Source organism: Exophiala aquamarina (assembly GCF_000709125.1).
Source record: "Exophiala aquamarina CBS 119918 chromosome Unknown aczIA-supercont1.18, whole genome shotgun sequence".
Classification (NCBI taxonomy): domain Eukaryota; kingdom Fungi; phylum Ascomycota; class Eurotiomycetes; order Chaetothyriales; family Herpotrichiellaceae; genus Exophiala; species Exophiala aquamarina.
The window spans coordinates 61,435-76,519 of record NW_013550570.1 but is presented as its reverse complement, the minus strand read 5'-3'; the positions used below and the strand labels follow the sequence as shown (position 1 = coordinate 76,519).

General features: G+C 45.7%; 5 protein-coding genes across 5 annotated transcripts; all 5 read left to right on the top strand.

Moving 5' to 3' along the window:
• Positions 1 to 364: 364 nt before the first annotated feature.
• A1O9_11488 (3-oxoacyl-[acyl-carrier protein] reductase) lies at positions 365 to 1,144 on the top strand (the record flags this gene model as incomplete). Its single annotated transcript, XM_013399384.1, has 1 exon — positions 365 to 1,144. The coding sequence occupies one exon, from the start codon at positions 365 to 367 to the stop codon at positions 1,142 to 1,144; it is 780 nt and encodes a 259-aa protein (XP_013254838.1).
• A 401-nt stretch (positions 1,145 to 1,545) lies between these two features.
• On the top strand, positions 1,546 to 2,942 carry A1O9_11487 (uncharacterized protein; the record flags this gene model as incomplete). Its single annotated transcript, XM_013399383.1, has 2 exons — positions 1,546 to 1,944; positions 2,112 to 2,942. The coding sequence occupies 2 exons, from the start codon at positions 1,546 to 1,548 to the stop codon at positions 2,940 to 2,942; spliced, it is 1,230 nt and encodes a 409-aa protein (XP_013254837.1).
• Positions 2,943 to 6,537: 3,595 nt separating this feature from the next.
• Positions 6,538 to 7,959, top strand: A1O9_11486 (uncharacterized protein; the record flags this gene model as incomplete). Its single annotated transcript, XM_013399382.1, has 3 exons — positions 6,538 to 6,655; positions 6,714 to 7,378; positions 7,426 to 7,959. 3 exons carry the CDS (start codon positions 6,538 to 6,540, stop codon positions 7,957 to 7,959), a joined length of 1,317 nt encoding a protein of 438 aa, XP_013254836.1.
• Positions 7,960 to 10,384: 2,425 nt separating this feature from the next.
• On the top strand, positions 10,385 to 11,403 carry A1O9_11485 (rho family, other; the record flags this gene model as incomplete). Its single annotated transcript, XM_013399381.1, has 2 exons — positions 10,385 to 10,599; positions 10,881 to 11,403. 2 exons carry the CDS (start codon positions 10,385 to 10,387, stop codon positions 11,401 to 11,403), a joined length of 738 nt encoding a protein of 245 aa, XP_013254835.1.
• A 391-nt stretch (positions 11,404 to 11,794) lies between these two features.
• Positions 11,795 to 13,115, top strand: A1O9_11484 (uncharacterized protein; the record flags this gene model as incomplete). The annotated part of the gene is made up of 3 exons (XM_013399380.1): positions 11,795 to 11,894; positions 11,959 to 12,215; positions 12,267 to 13,115. 3 exons carry the CDS (start codon positions 11,795 to 11,797, stop codon positions 13,113 to 13,115), a joined length of 1,206 nt encoding a protein of 401 aa, XP_013254834.1.
• Between the last annotated feature and the right edge of the window lie 1,970 nt (positions 13,116 to 15,085).

Sequence of the window (15,085 nt, the reverse complement as noted above, 5' to 3'; positions counted from 1 at the left end):
ATAGTTGAATAGGTAGGTGAGGCAGAAACATAGAATAGCAACTGGAGAGCGCACGACCCCGCGACACATACATATTTCATTGATACACGTGATCGGCCTACTACCTTCCGGGGGACGTTCGGGACGTCTATTAGCAGAAACCTTGATCTGCTTGGCTAGGATCACAGATATTTGTCGGATTAGATTCGGATTCGTGCGAATGCTTCCCCATTGTGGGGGTTGGGGGGGAGAACAAGATCGAATTACCCTACCACCAAATTTCGGCCAACATATAGTGCTAAATTTTCACTGTTCTATTAACATATTAAAGTCTACAATCATTTGACATTCTAAAGTTCTGAACTTACCTACCCTTCTGTTCATCATGGCTTCTCCAATCTCTCAAGGCAGTCTGGCTGGTATGGTCGGCATCGTTTCTGGATCTTCTTCGGGGATCGGCGCCGCCATCGCCCGGGAGCTGTCCGAGCGAGGGGCCGAGGTCGTCATCAACTATCCATTTGAGAGGGAAAAGGCAAATGCAGAAGCCGTGTTGTCCAGCCTGGTCGGATCTGGAGGGATTATTGTCGAGGGCGACCTCTCTACAGTAGATGGACCAAAGAAAATAGTCGACGAGGTCATTAAACATTATGGTCATTTAGAAATATTGGTCAATAATGCAGGTGTCATCAACCATGCCAACCTTTCTGATGAGACGCTGGAAGGCTGGGAGTTCATTGTCAACACGAACGCGAGAGGGCCATTCCTGCTGACTCAAGCTGCACTCCCACATCTCACTAAAGGGAGAGGCAGGATTGTCAATATCGTCAGCACGTCAAATCGGTTTCCTCCTGCTGGTCAGACACTCTATTCTGGTAGCAAAGGTATGGTCAACGCCTTCACTCGAGTGTGGGCTAAAGAGTTACCGCCATTGTATGGGTGTACAGTTAATGCCGTCAGCCCCGGTGTTACAATGACCCCAGGCTTGAAAAATTGCCCTGATGAGTTGAAGGGCTTTCTCGAAAAAGCCTATGCTCAGACGCCAACGGGTCACAGGGCGGCAAACCCTAGTGAGATCGCATATGCAGTTGTCAACTTTTGCGAGGAGAAAGCAAGATGGATCAATGGGACGCATATCATGGTAACGGGAGGTAACGAGATAGATTAGTAAAAGTGAATATGTGGAATGCAGTTGTTTAACAAAGCCTTGCGAAGATGTTTTAAGGTTTAGCTGCTAGGTAGAAAACGTTCTAGCCGCTCATGTCTTCTCCGGGAGATTGGTGCCAAATTTAGCAGGTTTCTGAAACAAGTTCACGTGCTCGGAGTTGTATTCGTCGTACCACCGGTCAGTTGAGCCCACCCAGTCTAACTTCAGGGCCGCGTCTCGCGTCGGACTTGTCGCGATCACATGCCATCTCAATCAATGCAACAGGGGTAGTACATGAGCCTCTGTTCGAGATTCTCTCTTTCGCTGGGGACCAATCTCGAACCTACCCTGCTATAACTTAACTTAACATTGCCATTTCACCACCTAAAATCAAGCAACCATTTTCAATTTCAACATCAACTATGGCAGAGACAATCCAGCTGAGGCCTGCAAATGGAGGCATTTATCATGCTCCTGACCTCAGCAGCAACTCCGCGAGCCGTACGATGTCGCTACTACAGCGAAATCACAAAGACTTTCACATATTCTGGAACGATCTAGGCTACCACAATCATCAGGTTCATTTCTTGCTGACAGCGTATGCCTTGGGTGCGGGAGTCGACCGCATCCAGCATGCTTTTGACGCAAATACGGCATATCAAAGGCCAAATTCTCCTCCGAACGAAGATCGGATCAGCAAACTCGAAGACGATTCGTATTTCCTAAAGTTATTGGGGAAAAAAATGGGCGAAGGAACCTACTTCAGCGATTTTCGGACTTTCTTTGAGCGCAAGATGCTAAAGGAAGGGTGGCAGAAAGTTGTAAATGACTATCTATTTTCCGGCTCCCAGCTCGCAGAGCAAATATTAATTAGAATTTATGCCGGCAAGTTGAGGAGCCTGTGGGAGGGGCATAATCTACATTCATTTCTAATTTGGATTCTCTAGGCATTGTACACCCAATCATCCATTTGGGTTTCGGCATAGAGTTCGAGCAACCCGCCATAATCGCTGAAGCGTTAGCTCAAGCGGCTTGCCATACGGGCTTTTTCGCCAAGTTCTTTTTCGAAGCTGAGCAGATTGCACGCGAGCAACCTTCAGAAAAGGAAGTAAAACTGATTGACCTCTTTAATGAGGTAAGGCAACACCCCGAGCTCTGGGACAAACAGCACTGGCGTGGGGGGGATAATCTGGACGATGAGATCTTGTCCAATGCACCACAGAAACTCATCGAGATTGCGGCCAAGTGGCAAGTCACGCCCACAGACCTCGATATCAAGACAGCTGAAATGTACAACGTGAACGCCTACGCAGCGGGGGCAGCACAATATAAGCCCAAGGAGGTGAAGATTGACTTCTTTCTGATGCATCAGGTCAATCTGTCAATTTTTTACCCAGTGCTCAACCAGCAGAGTTGGCTAAGTCTGGAGAACAAGGCTCGTTTACTTGAATGGAAGGGGAGAATCGACTTGATCAATTACGCCTCTCGTCTCTCACCTGAACTTCACGAAGACGAGATCATCACATACAAGGCAAAAGATCCCAGCCGAACGACTTGGGAGTCAATTTTCCAGAAGGCCCATATGATGGATGACGATGGCCACATTGTGAAACTTCTACGAGCGCTTGCGTATGGATCCAGCTTAAGTGCCCCATATGAAATGAAAGAAGAGCTCTCAGACCGGTTTCCCCTCAAGGGAAAGAATTGGATTCAAATTGGAAACATGGCGGTAGACACCACGGTATCAGATATCTACCCACAGCGCTTCATCAGAGGAGCAGGTAATCCGGAGAAATGGGCTATATTCAGAGACCGATGAGAACCTGAGTGAGCTGCGCAGGTTTTGAGCTATTACTGTATACTTCTATTCTTGACATCAAAACAATTGTCAATCAGCCAATTTGCCGCGAAGTCGGCCTTAACCAGAGCTGGAGGTCTGGAAATGCCAAAGCATCCCAAAACCTAAAGCTTTTTTGGGGGGGAGGGGGTGTTATTTCCTTCTATTTGCCACTCAGTTTTAGTGCATAGTCCCCATTAAGTTTCCAGAACGCTTCATCTTGAAGTACCTCTAGACGCAGAATATGGTCCTTTCACTGCTGATCAATCTTGCTCTCTTGATCTGTCACCAAGGGTTTCATAGCCTGTGCTTAAGTCCTTTGTTGTCAAGTTCGGCGATATCATCCTTTCCACCCTCGATTGCATCTTTCTGGATTCCTGCCTCGATCGTGCCTGCTGATGCAGCCACTCGGGTCTCGCTTTTATGTTGATGAGGTACCTATACATGTAGAGTACGATAATTGCTAATAGTTTCAGTATGTAGCTAATCACTTGCAATCTCACGATTATCATTAGCTTTAGGGTCGGCTTTTGAAGAAGAAAGACTCAAAGTGCATGAAATCCACTTGGATTTTCCTGCGCGTCAGTAAATATTCAGTTTGAAGAAGAGTGCCGTCTAAATCTTCTTGATTCTTGCTTTGGGTGATACTTTCACAGAACGGTCACCTCTTTCACCCAGAGAATTATGTTCGAGTTGAATACTTTCAGATGGTCACCCTCGAATTTCCCACCCCGTCGAATGTGATACTGGGAAAATTGAGTCTTCACTGGTTCAACTCTAGCAAAGCAACGTCACAGAACAAAGCATGCATATACAGCTGCAAGCTCTAATCGCCCCACCCAGTCAACACGTCGCCATCTGTGCGGATATCCGACCTATGGTACGAGTAAGGCACATTTCCTCGACTTAATGTGGGCTTGCAAAACGAAGTAGATACAATGATTATATAAGCAGAGGAGTTACGGATAGAATGTGGCTTCAACAATCTACTTGGCTTTAATACTTTCGATGGAGACGCTGGTGTCAATAATGATAGTGATAATTTTAACGTTCTCGTCATACCAAAGCCGAGAAGCATGTGATTTCCTTCCCTGCACTCGTGCGCGATGTAGGAGCCAGGGACGATGATGATCTAATAGCGCTTTTCAGCCAACAGCTAAGACGGAGATGGAAATGTCTTGGCAGATATGTACATCACCCAAATTCGAAGCTTGGTGGGGCGGTTCGGTACCCTTTCTGCAGGGCTTCTCCATTAACAGAAAGACGGAGAGAGCAGACAACACCAGCACCTAAATTGGCCAAGAGGAAGAGTTCCCCATCACAGGTCTTGATCGCTTTTGAATAACCCACGTTCTGGATTGTCTATCTTGAGATATGCGTCTGGTGCCCCTCTATTACGCAGAACTCAGCGCATCATAAAGCTTGGCTTTCCGGCTCTCGGTGACGCTCATGTCGCATACCCAGGGTTTTAAAAGCGCTGAGCCCCTTCGACTATGTTGGTCAACTGTATAACACCAGGCAGCCCTCACACTTTGTCTAAGGTGTTGGATGTTTGAATATTGCGCACTCCCCTGGTCTGTGTTAACGTACACACTCTCCATTATCCTGTCTCTCAATCGTCGGTAGCGGTGCCATGCGATATGTATCTTGCACGAAGTGAGACGAAGAACTCAACAGCAAGCCACAATAGCGACCATGACGAGGCGAAATCTGGTCAGACAACTAGTGGAACTATCGCACCATACATTATGATCGCTGCAGTGCTAGGAATAGTCATTGCTTCACACTTCATGTTTGTCACTCGATTGTGGGCGCACAGTGAAACCTCAAGATAACTTTATAGTAGAGTTAGATGCTGGATAAAACCTAGCCCGATGAATACACGTTTGCGTTTCTCTCACCGGGGGAATCCATTTCCCTCTCCGGCAGACGTACATCACACAGCCGACTTTGCTCTACGCACGCGGAAATCATCTCCCAAGTCCCAACTCAGCATGAAAGAGATTGATAACATTGCGGCCAAGACGGAGTACAAGCATCAAAAACAAATCCTCGAGATACGTAGTTCGATATCTCTACAGGTCGCCCAGGTTCTCAGTGTTTCGGCATCTCCACTCGGCAGAGAACAAGATACAGATGGGTCACTGGAAGCTGATACTGGATACTCACGCAAGGATGCTAAAGCGACCGACAATGGTTCAATATCTGATGACACCACCCCAACTGTGAACACCTTTACCCTTCCTGCAGAAGCTTGTCAACCCTTTTCTAATTGCAGCATCTGCCTAGAGACTTTCCAAGATGATGATTTTGTGCGTCAGACCAAATGTCACCACCTATATCATGCACACTGCTTAGAGTGGTGGCTGGGTAAATACCGAGCTCGATGTCCTCTTTGTCAGAAGAATTTGAAGGCATTGAAAGCATTAAAGCCACCATGACATCTCGAAGCAGGGCGCCGCCTCGAATTCTTGGCTAGTTTACTACTGCAATCAGCGACGTTGTGAGCCGGCTATTTTCAGTATCTGTTACCGACTACCTCTGAAGCTCTCAAACAGAGTTGTTGTGAGATAAAACCTTGGCAGTGCTCGTACTGTCGAGTAATCTGCGAGAGGCTGTCTCATGAAAGATCTATGAGGAGAGGCCCGTCTTAACCACTTGTCTTGTGCAGAGCGCCAACGCCTGTGTCCCCTACTGATAGTATATATATTGGTTTGACCCTCTCTTGCAAGTGCAGGAGCCGTGATATCTTGCCAAATATCGGCGCCACCTCTTGCTACACGCCGGTATCGCCAATAACATTTTGCAACTGAAGAATGAGGGTGAAATGATAAGAGAGGCCGTCTAGGTCTCTCCTTAATGGGAAAGGAACAGGACATGGTCATTGCACGGGCGAAGAATAAGATATATGGGGTGGAGACTAGGCAACATCAGACTCAGATATCAGAGACATCTTGCCACAAAGCGTAGTGCGGCTGCTAGGATCTGCTAATACTAGGCTGGAATCCTGCTAGTATGGAACATTCACTAGGAATCCGAGGGCGTCCTGTCGACTCCCCGTCCTGGTTTGAAATGATACAACGACGGCGAAAAAGGGAGAGGGTGAAAAACACTGTTCCAGGTCTTCGCTACATAGAAAAGAAGCAAAAAAGAGCGTAAGCGACATCCGATAGAGTGTGAGAGACTTTCATCCCATCGATATGAGCGCCAGTTTTGGAGTAAACCGATCTGCATCGGACACAGGGTTCATACAAAAATGTGATGCGCAATCTGATGCTTATTATACGGCGGATCTTAGGTACTTCTGTGGCTCCTTTCCACGTGATTGCCAAGCTACCACACCTTCTCAAGTGGATTTTCGCCAATGTGCCAAGCTCTTTCGTGCTATGCAATTTTACTTTTTAATTAAAATCCCTGTGTTTCCCTCCTAGGATTATTGACCACAGTCCCTACACATTCATGACATATACTAATTGCCGAGAAATCATTAGCCGCAATGTGCTAGCCATCAAAGTTTGCGCCAATTCGTTATTTCAGTGCCTCACTCAGTGCTTGCTTCCACAAAACCGAGTTCATCATGCCAGCCTTAGACCTGAGCAACTTCAATATTGTTTGCGCCGTGCTTGGCGGTTTTACTGCAGCTTTCGGACTGATCTCATTTCTTGCTAAGGAAAAATTCTATTTATCAGAAGCGTGTATGTCGAGGAATTGTCGGGCCTAGAACACGACATACCTTTTGCTGATCTTCGGTAGTGATATCCTTTGGTGCTGGAGTGCTTTTTGGGCCAGGTGCGGGATGGATCCGGCCTGAAGAGTACGCCCTGGACGATGAAGGGAACTTGGAGCTTATTAACCGCAACTTCTGCCGACTCGTCTTGGGAGTTCAACTGATTATAGCTGGTATCCAGCTCCCTCCAAGATATCTCAAAACAGAATGGAAAAGTCTGGCCTACCTTTTAGGTCCCGGAATGACCCTGATGTGGCTTTTGTCGAGCTTGTTGATATGGGCCTTTGTACCGGACCTCGAATTTCTCTATGCCTTAGCGATTGGCGCCTGCGTCACCCCGACCGATCCCGTCCTATCAAATTCCATTGTGAAAGGAAAGTTTGCCGATAAGCATTTGCCAAAAGCGCTTCAAAATCTTATTATTGCTGAGTCTGGCGCCAATGATGGCCTTGGCTATCCCTTTCTCTTTCTGCCTCTTTATCTTGTTACTTACATTGGCAAGAATGCATCTGGCCACACAGCTGGTAGAGCAGTAGGTATGTGGTTCTATGAGACCTGGTGTTACGAAGTGCTCTTGAGCTGTGTTTACGGCACAGTATGTGGATGGATTGCCAAAAAGCTCCTCCGGTGGGCAGAAGACAGAAGTTATGTCGACAGAGAAAGTTTCTTGGTCTTCGCTCTTGCCCTAGCTGTAGGTCTACCCAAGTAGCTTACAAGCATGATTGCTGACGACGCAAGCTATTCATTCTCGGAACCGACGGACTTGTAGGCAGTGATGATGTGCTGGCATGTTTTGCTGCTGGCAACGTATTCACGTGGGACGATTGGTTTCGACTCCAGACCATGGACGATAGTCTCCAACCAAGTATTGACATGATCCTCAATGTTACTATTTTTATATGGTTTGGTGCTGTCTGTCCGTGGCACCAATTTGCGCACAACGACTATATCCCAATATATCGACTTATTCCGCTGGGCATCCTAATTCTCTTGATCCGTCGGCCGCCTACAATATTCCTGCTTCACAAACGGATCCACCAGATTGATGAATGGAAGCAAGCTAGTATTGTTGGATTCTTCGGGCCCATTGGTGTTGGGGCCATCTTTTATCTCGCTATCAGCCAAGAATATCTCCGCACGTCCGTCCTGGACCAAGACGACAATCCACGGCAAGATGCTGTCAGACTGCGAGAAACAATGACGGTCGTGATCTGGTTTTTGGTGGTGTGTAGCGTGGTAAGTAAATACATTTTGTTCGCGCTTATCATCTGACTGTTCAAGATTATTCATGGCATGACTGTTCCCTTGGTAAAATTGGGAACTAAAATTCCACTCGGCGCTTCTGGTGACATAGGCCGAAAAGAAAGAGAAGACGCACGTCTAGAGCGTGGAAGCGAGCTGCCTGAGAGGACGCACCCAACCTTAAGCTCACAACCTGGTAACGCCGCTTCACTCGACGAGGGAGTTCTTCCAAATCTCAACTCTAAGAAAACACCCGCTCGGCGTATAATATCACCCGAGAGGGAGTCATGAGCGGAAATAGTATTGTACTACTGCAGCATTCACAACATCGGCAAAGAAGAAGATACGCGTTGCTAAGAAGCAGACGGGTGTGTTGTGTCTTCGCCGCTGTGAAGAGCGAGTGGATGACTAGCAATTGCTTTATCTTGGGGTACATGCGCTTCCTGCGAATGTAGACTCAGCATTTCGGGATAGAACAGCATGGGGTACCTGAATGCGAGATGACGTTCGTAACCCGAGCCGTACTAGAAGGATTGTTTAGCTTGGATTTAGTCTGGTCTGACGAATTCAAGCTACAGTCGACCGTCAGGCTGATCGAATTTCAACGCAATCGCGAGCCGATCTTACAGTAAGCATCAAGCAGCCTAGGTCCCCGGCATTCCTGGAGGCTAAAGAAACCGAAGTCGATAGATTGCGCTGCCAGTCGTCTTTTGCTGACGCCAAGACGTTCAAGATCCACCAAGGTGGCACCTCCTAACGAGTGCTCCACTAGATATCTGCAAGACTTACAGTAGGTGAAAGCAGATCAACGGTGTCAACTGACTCAGGCAAGGTGGCAACTAGGTCAAGCGCCACCTAATGAGGCGACAGGAAGACGAAAATACCGATTTATAGGCAGAAAAGAATAAAGAAAACGAGAACAGACATCATCCGATTTTACAACGGAGATTTTACCACATTAACTGTGCATTGGTAACACTGCGAAGACTTAGTGAAACAGTCATAGACTGCTACATTGCTGTTGTGAGATGGGCGAGCAGTTAGCGTGCCAGGCGGAGACCGTCCAACGCCAACCTTTCCTCATCTCCGTCTTACCGTTCGCCATTCATTGGTGTGCAGATCAGTATGCTAGTTGTAGAGGCTAACTGAGCATCTAGAGATCGGTTAAATGAAGGTCCCACTACTAATTGCGTACAGAGTACGAGTATTCCATCCATGATCCCATTTTTACAGTACTTGTACATGGTGCTCGACAATACTTACCTCTCCACTCAAAATCAATCCACGGGTTTGTGAGGCTCTCTCCCACACATTTCTGGGTTCCATACCACTGGCGGACAGCACTGATTGGGCCTCATCCCTAACTGCAGCCCGAAGGGCGAGCATGTATGTTGGAGGATTTGGACTGTACAACTGTACGGGCCAATCGATACAGGCAAGTCAGCGTAGTTGAGATTTCTGTCTTCTTCTACTCTATGGTCACCGTTCTGGTTTATATAGAAAATTACTAGGTAAATGACCTCCTGGAGCCTATTTTCCATGATTCCAAAGCATTCCAGAGGCTGTAGCACTGACTCATTGCTCGTCGTTATGAGGTTGCCTGCGCTAGTCACTTTGGCGCCAACAATGTACGAGTAGTTGTGGCTACTCCCCCCAGCCAGCTGAATTTCGGTATCTCCTTTGCTTCTTGGTCTGTTAAACGCCTGTCACTTCCTCGCGCTCTAGCTCTTCCAACCACCGTTGCTGAATTTCCTTCCCATGCGGATGCTCTGTCACCGTCCTGTCAAGTCATCATGATACCGTGAAGCGATGAGCAAGTGCTAGGATCGCCTTGCGTGTGGTTCCCACGCCATGCGAGCTCTTACGTTGTCTCTCCCTCCTGACCCATCCCGTGCTTGGATATGCACCTACATCCAAGTATCAATGTCCATTGCAAGAGCAAAGAGAGACTCCTATTCCTTCTAACTATCCTTTGTTTCCTCGAATCTGATTTGTTCTAATTTCCACCACTCTCAAACGGGAATCCATTAGCGATATACACTTGCCCAGTTTCTATCACCCACCACGCTACTCTCGCCCTCCACCATGCATCTGTCTGATCAGGCACCCACGTGCTGTAGTCAACCTCATTGCTCGCACTGCCGCCTCAACTCAACTTCTTCATCGACCTCGTCCACCAATCTGCCACCAAATAAGCCACGCCCTAAGACCCCTGTCCAACCGTTGGCATCGCTATCCCGTCTTGATTCAATTCTATTGCCTGATCGGCTTATTTCAATAGGATTCGTTTCGCACTGTCCACTGTAATCCTATACTTGCCTCGCAACAAAGGCTGGCAGTGATGCCAGTGCCGGTGGCTGAAATTGACATTTCATCGTCACTCCCCCTTGACGTCGATGCCGAGCCTAGGGATCTTTCTTGAATGAAGTTTTGCAATACAGCACGACCCCATACTATGCGCAGTCGGATCTTTCGGGACGAAGGCGCCAACAAACAAGTCAATCGGCAGAGATTCTTGCTTACTTTGGCGGGCAAAATTTATCGTTGGAGTGATAAACCTTTCGGCTTAATTCATCCACTAGTCGAAACCTTCAACCAGAGCCGAGACCGAAGTGGACGACCCCAGAGTCTGCATAAGAGGTCGTTTCTGTGGCTTCAAGCAGTTCTGTTGTATGCCAAGTAGCACAAGGTGTCAGAAAGACTCCGGAGTGTACTCAAGAAAGTTCACTGCTACCACCGTGATCATCTCGGCGGAGAAGACGTACGGTTTGTGCACATGCCACCCGACCCGGCTCGCGGACGTTTTGTGAGAAGGTATCCTGATTTCTTCACTATGGAGCGCCCACTTGCCATAGCTGTTCTAGGGGTTATCTCATATCTGGCTTTTATTTCATATCTATTCACCTGTTTGTCCATGATTTAGTTTAGCCACATACTAACTTCTTTTTCAGGAACCTCCTAATAATTGGCGATGTAGGCTGTGGCAAGACATCGCTGATCTCTACTTTTAGCCTGGGATACCTACCAGCTCACCCAGTCCCAAACGTCTTCAACAAGCATGCGATAGACTGTTGGGTTGATGGCCAATCGGTAAAATTAGCCCTTCACGATACGGCCGGACAGGAATATTGCGGAATGATAGGCCCTCTAACATACGCACAAACAGATGTGATGGTCATCGCATTCAGCATTGAGAGCCCAGAAAGCTTTTTTAATGCACGGCAGAAATGGATCAGGGAAGCCCAAGAGCATTGTCCTGGGACGCCAATCACCATCGTGGGCCTGAAAAAAGATCTGCGACAAGAAAAATTCATGGAGCATCAAATGTGCAAGAGAAGGGTGCGCTTCATAGACGCAGAAGAGGCTGCCGAGATAGCCAAGCAATGCGGAGCGGTACAATATTACGAATGCTCTAGCCTAGCTGGTGAAGCGGTGGATGAAGTTTTGAAGCGGCTACCAGAGCTGCGTTGCTAAGACGTAGTGGCGAACAGCATAGAAGTAGCTACTGTATCATTTTATGACATATCGATGCGTGGGTGTAAAGACAGGACGTCCTCGGTTGTGCCTCCAAGGCAATTGACGTCCCATGGCGCACCTGTCGATCTGGGGAATATACCATGGCTGAAATCCTGAATGTGATGCGACTTCAGATGTGCCTAACGAAAATTGTGCCTCGAGCTGTTCCGATCATGACTAACTACCCGCGACCTTGAATGTTTAAACATCTTGGAACTCAATCTATGATGTCAGAATGCTCATGTGACAGAGAGGACTATTTATACTTTGGTCGACTTATCCAATCTTCTAGCTCGCTTACCGTACTCTGTGCATGGTTCATCGTCACAAATAGCATCGCCTCTTGCCTATGTATCTCCCTAAGTCCAGTTGCTGCAAGTCAGCTCTACTGTATAGTGTTCTATGTTACGTCTCCGTTGCTGCAATCGAATTAAACGTCGATGATGTTGGTTTGTACCTCCCGTTGTTGAGCATTGCCGTATGCTGTTTACACGATACTGAAGATTCTTCTAGATTCTATACGGAGTGCTGCTGCCACAGCTGCCTATGGACTACAGGCCATGTACACCGGCAACCGCTCTGGCGGTGTTCTTGGCAAATTTCCATATCCACCTTTCTACTGGTGGCTGAGTGGTGCAGTGTGGGGTGGTATGGTAGATTACGAACACTACACTGGCGACCAAAGCTATTTCAATGTGACATATGAAGCTTTGGTCTCGCAGATATCACCAACCTTAAATTACCTACCCATCGCCGAGAAATTCGACGAGGTACGTCTTGGAGCTAGCCGTCTTCGAAGGAAAACTAAAACTGAATGCCAGGGAAACGATGATGTGGCATTCTGGGCCTTTGGGGCAATGTCGGCAGCAGAGTACGGTTGGCCAGAGCCACCGGAGTCATATCCAACGTGGCTGGGAATTTGCGTCAACGTTTTTAATGATTTCGTAGCCCGCTGGGAACTTGCCAGTAACACTTGCGGTGGTGGTCTTAAGTGGCAGATCTTCGAGTCAAGCGCGGGGTATTATTACAAGAACTCGATTTCCAATGGTTGTTTTTTCCAACTTGCGGCTCGCCTCTGGCGTTACACTGGAAACTCGACATATTATGAATGGGCAGAGGATGTTTGGACTTGGTCCACAGCTATAGGCCTCGTCAGCAATACTGACGGAGACTACATCGTGTTTGATGGTGCGGACGAAACCCTGAATTGCACTTCACTTGATCATACTCGGTGGAGTTACAATTCAGCGGTATATCTGCACGGGGCTGCGGTGCTTGCAAACACGACCGTTCAACCCGACGAGTGGACATCTCGGACTATTGGACTCCTAAACGGAGCATCTGCTTTTATGTCACCATTTCCAAATGCGACGAACATTATCTATGAGCAGCAATGTGAACTGACGTGGGATTGTAATGTGGACCAGTACAGTTTCAAGGCGTATTTGTCTCGCTGGTTGGGCCAGACAAGCATTCTTGTTCCGCTCACCTCGGAAAAGATTCGAGAAATATTGAGGGCTTCCTCGGTTGCTGCGTGTGCTATATGTACAGGCGGTGGCGACGAGATTACCTGCGGCGCAAGGTGGTATATCGAGCGGTGGGATGGCACATCGGGCGTTGGGCAGGCCCTGAGTGCGATGGAGGTACTTACTGCTTTGCTTGTGAGGTAGACTAATTCCGTGAAATCGCCATTCCTCGAGGGTAGGCTGCGCAACGGGTTGCCAAGAAATGTAATTTACCGAAAGTCTAAAATTACACTTTACGCGAAAATATAAAACTTTAAATTTAACGCGTATTTTACGCGATTTTCGCGTTTTTTTTTTAAATAATATTAAATATATAGAATATATATTCTTATTTAGTATACTTAATATATTAAATAAGTATATATTTACTAATAACCCGATTAATAACCCGATCGGGTCGGGTTAATTTTACTATAGATATTTTCTTATCGATAAATTTAACGTACTTACTAAGATTATTACGTCCTAAACTTAAAATCCACTTTACGCGAAGTACTATATCTTAGTAATTAACGCGTTATTTCGCGTTATTAATTAATAAATAGATAGTTTTTAGAGTTAAATATTATAATTTAGAAGTATAAAAAATTATATTAAATAGTTAATAAGTTATACTAAAAAATAAAAATAAAAATTTTTAAGAGGGTAAACTAGTTAATCGGGTTATTTAACCCGATTACGGAAAATACTAACTCGTTGCGTAGCCTACTCGAGGGGAAATCTAGTACTAGTCCTTTATTCACGCGGCATTTAACTAGAGGATACTTTATAAGTATATTATTAATTATTAGTATACTATCGTAAGTTATATCTATTATTAGTTTCTTTAATAATAGTAGCTTAATATTATAATCCGAGCTATAAGTAGCTCTAACTAAAGTACATCTATATTTTAGACCGGGTAGCCTAGTAAGCCCTAGGTATTACGGATTAAACCCGTATAAAGCTCTAGAGTACGCCCTAGAGCGATTACTCGTAGTATACCTTTAGCCTATATAACTATATAGCCGAAGCTATATAACTCCTCACTATCGATTATCTCCTAGGAAACTATACTAATCTACTATAGAAGAGGGTAGGAAGTATTTCCTTTATTCGTATAGTAGATAGATTTTCTCTTTTCTTTTCTCTCCTTAGCTTTAGAATTCTCGTTATACGATAGTTAAACGAATTACTCTAAATTCCTAGCTAAACCCTTATATTATTCTAAAGCTTCCTATTATACGTAGCGAAAGAGTACCGCGTACGAAATAGATAACGAATAGTAACTAACGAAAACCGCTCTAGTATAGGCGGTAGAGCTATACTAGCTCTTATAGGCTTAAAACTAAAGAATAATAGTACTCGAGAATTAACTTAACTAATAAAATAGAGTACGAGCTTATACGCCTAAAGTAACGACTTCTACGATAGCGAGCGCTATATAGAAATCCGACTCTATACGACGAAAGGCTAAGCTTCTCGAGCTAGCTAAATTTAATAGAAAAAGATTAGAATTTCGGTCGTAGCTTACTTAAGCTCGAGCTAAGTTAGCGGTCGATAAGTAAGAGGAAACCGAAGTTATACGATTTTAGTATTTCTATAGTAGACTAAGGAGCTACGCCCTTACCTAGGTTAGTCTATAGATTAATTTCGTATAATTAACCCTCGAAATAAATACGAAAGAACTTATTAGTTAATTAAAGGCGGCGTACGAGGACGTCGACGTCGTAGAAAGAGTATTATAAAAGCTTTCTTAGCTAAAGTAGAACGAAAAGTCCTTTAGTATATTTCTCGTCGAGTTTAATTATACGCTACTCGAGGCTAACGAACTAAACTAGGCCGACCTAGTAAAGAAGACGTTTATATTAAACTACCTTTCGTACGACCTAAAGAGCGCCCTTATTATAACGCTAATTCTATTAACTTATAGAAAGTACTATATTCTTTTCTATATAATTAATATAAATCTAGAGGCTCTTCGGTAGAAGAAAGCTAGAGAGAAGATATCTAGAAGTAATCTATTCAGTACTATTAGTTATTACGGAATAGGACTATAGTAGACCCTAGAAGTACCTATTCTATACTAAGACTAGTCCTAAAATACTAAGGGGCCTAGTATATAAGACCTTAGG